This window comes from Phoca vitulina, unplaced genomic scaffold (assembly GCF_004348235.1).
Source record: "Phoca vitulina isolate PV1807 unplaced genomic scaffold, GSC_HSeal_1.0 scaffold2749, whole genome shotgun sequence".
NCBI classification, from domain to species: domain Eukaryota; kingdom Metazoa; phylum Chordata; class Mammalia; order Carnivora; family Phocidae; genus Phoca; species Phoca vitulina.
Genome location: NW_022592435.1, coordinates 418 through 3,537, shown reverse-complemented (window position 1 = coordinate 3,537; position 3,120 = coordinate 418). Strand labels below are relative to the sequence as shown.

At 50.0% G+C, this 3,120-nt stretch overlaps 1 protein-coding gene across 1 annotated transcript; it reads right to left on the bottom strand.

Annotated features, from left to right (window-relative positions):
* Positions 1-345: 345 nt before the first annotated feature.
* On the bottom strand, positions 346-1,365 carry LOC116629751 (apolipoprotein L3-like). Its single transcript, XM_032399979.1, has one exon. The coding sequence runs from the start codon at positions 1,250-1,252 to the stop codon at positions 440-442; it is 813 nt and encodes a 270-aa protein (XP_032255870.1). The 5' UTR covers positions 1,253-1,365; the 3' UTR covers positions 346-439.
* Between the last annotated feature and the right edge of the window lie 1,755 nt (positions 1,366-3,120).

The window sequence follows — 3,120 nt, the reverse complement described above, 5'->3', positions numbered from 1 at the left end:
GTCTTTGCTCAGATCGGTGGTCAAATCCTTCCCTGAGTAGCAATTGTCAGCTTCAGGAAGGCTCAGAACTAAGTATAAAGATGACAAGATCAAACCCATCATCTTCTCACACATTCCAACAATTCTAATTTCATTATTCCTGGCCTTCCCATCGCTTGTTCCTCCACGCCTCTCTTGATTCGTGTCCCCTGTGTCCTCTTTAGTCCAGTCCCCTCACTCTCTAGCCCCCTCCCTCCTTATTCCAGGTTCCATGTTCCTTCCTCTCTTTGCCCAACCCAGCCATCTGCATTAACCCCTCCCTTACTGGGCTCAGCTATAGAAATACCAAACTCCTCAACACCCGAATCCAAATTCTTTATTTTGCCCTCTTTTCCCCTCTAATAAGGTACCTCCATGTCTTTGTCCCACACATGTCCCTGCTCCCTGCCCTGCTCAGGGGTCATGGATTCGGGCCCTCCTTCAGACTTTCATAGATCTTGGTGAGCTTCTCCAACTTGTTCTCCAGCTCCCGGGCCTGCTGCCTCATCTCGTCAGCTGACTCGGCCTTTGCCCCCTTTTGCAAGTGCTCTGAGTCTTTCACAAGGTTGACCACATCCATTACAAGGCAGAGACCTGCGGTGGCTGCACCCATGATCCGGGCTCCTTTGGTCATTGCCAGAGCAGTGCCTCCAAAAGCTTTCTGCACCTGCCTGCCACTTCGAACTGAGACTCTCTGAGCTGTCACGAAGCGCCTGGCATTGACTACTAGGCGAGGTTTGACTTTGGCTAGCTTGATGGCACGAACATTCTTTGCAATGTTTTCCAGGGCTTGGACGCTTTTAACTGCTAAGGAACTAATTTGGGGTATGATATCAGACAGACCCTTGGCAACTACCTTCCCTTTGTCAAAATCAGTTGATGTCAGGTGACTGGCTTGGGCTTTTGCGGATGACTCGCTTGAGTATTCCACGATGCTGGTGGACACTTGGGCCACAGCAGATGCTGCTCCCAGCCCCGCTCCAACAGCCAAGAGTGCCAGACTGGTCCCTGCTGTGAAAGGTGCCAGACCCAGACCAAGGATGGACAGGACGCCAGACGCAGCGCCAGTGGAGCCGGTTACTATGTTGGAGATGGTGCAGTTCTTGTGAACCCTGTCAACCTCATCTGCAAGCTCGTGGAGCTTTCTTATGCGCTCCACAAGCTCCGCTTTCAACTTGGGAAACGCACTCAAAAGCCTCTCCTTAGACAGCTGGTCTTCGGCCTCCGTATACATGGCTCTTTCCAGCTCCTTCAGACCTTCACGTAGGACATCTGCCTCTTCCCTGTAACAGTGAAGGTCAAGTGATTAAGAAAAGCTTATCTGTAAAGTGGGCTTCATTCGATCTATCCCACATAAACCACAGAACGTTTACTATAAATCAAATGGAAAAGAATTTTACAAATGTAAAGAATTTTTCTTGCCATGTTAAACACATTCTGTACATTGCTAATGCTCCATACACACAGTCAGGGAATAAATAAGTACATGTCCTCTTAAGATGCACTTAAATGGTGGGTATCTGATAAAGATGGCTTCCCAGGTCAACACGGTCAGTGCCACAGTGTGTGTAGACTGGGAACTCAGTAGATGAACAAAGGGAAGTGGGGTTGGAGCAGAAAAACCTTCACTCGGGGAATCTTCGTGTGTACTGAAGGATGAACCTTACCCACAGAGAGGTCTGCCCTTTGCCCTTGACTGGGAAGTGATCTCTAGGTCTCCACCTAGGATGTCAAGGGTCCTAGAACGATAGGACTGTCTTCCTTTGCCTGGGCCTTTGGCCACTCACTGGACAACCTGACAAGACGAGGGGGGCTTTGGGTCATGTGCTGTCAGTTCTGACCTACAGAGGAACTAGAAACTAACCTCCAGGGGAGTTGAAGACGACAAGTCAGCCATGCAGGGAGGAGGTGATTGAGCCCCAATAAAACTCTGTACTCTGAGGACGGGGTTGAAAAAGACTCTCTCCTTGACCAAACGTTATTCGGGCTCTCTGACACTCCTCTTGACTAGGCCTTGACCTTGGTCTTCTGTGCTCTGTCCTTGGCAGCCTGTCATGCCCAGTCTTAGCAAGAACCCTGTTAGGTCAGCTTAGTGAGAATCCACGCACTCTTGATATCTAATCACCTTTGACATCTGATCAAATCCCACCTTTGATGCAGAAGTCCTTGCCTGCCTTCAGGAAGAACACTGTTGGGTCAGGTTAGCAAGAATCCCCCACCTTGATGTCTCCTCTTAGTGATTTCCCATGCCCTGCCCCCATCCTGCTCCTTGGCTATAAATCCCTAGCTGTCTTCGCTGTATTCCGAGGTGAGCCCGACCTCTCTCCCCGATGACATCACTCTCGACGCCTAGGGCATGAATTAAGTCTTCTTTACCATATTAGTAAGTGTCACAATAATTGTTTACTTTCACAGTGTGAACTTCCCTGGTGGGCAATGCTCCACATGCATTGTCACACACTGAACACAGGACAGTAAGGCCTCCCAAGGACAACCAAGCTTTGCACTGGAAACCCTCCCAGACTCTGCCCCAAGTGTCTCTCTCTTTGGCTGATGGGAACCTGTATCCTTCCCTGTATCACAGTTAACTCTGGGTACTTGGAATTTAAGAAAACAAAACCTCAGAGCGAGAAGGGACCTTAATGATCATTTTGCTTGGCACCTGCTCTCTCTCCCAAGCCTCATGTCCTCTGCTGGGGACCAGGCCCTGCCCCAACTGACTGAGAAGCAGGACACCCACTACCCTCGTTCCCCTCAGACTCTCCAGTTCACGAAACTGACTCCCGAGCCACCACCCAGCACCCCCGACCTCACAGGTGTCACCAGCTTAACTCACACCTTAGCTGGTACACCAAGGCCATGTGCAACTTTATGACATCTCTTAAGATGCAAGAGACTTTGACAACCTTCTATATGAATCACTAAGCCGGAAAAGACCTGCATTTGGGCAAGCTGGTGCAAGAAGTACTTTCCTCTTCGGTGGGGACTTCTGAGGCTCAGAATCCCCCAAAGAGTACAGAATTGGCAGCTGCCCCCTGTGGAGCTGGAAGTTGTCACAAAGCCACACTGCCTCCTATTGGTCTGGGGCTGCTCTAGGTAGAA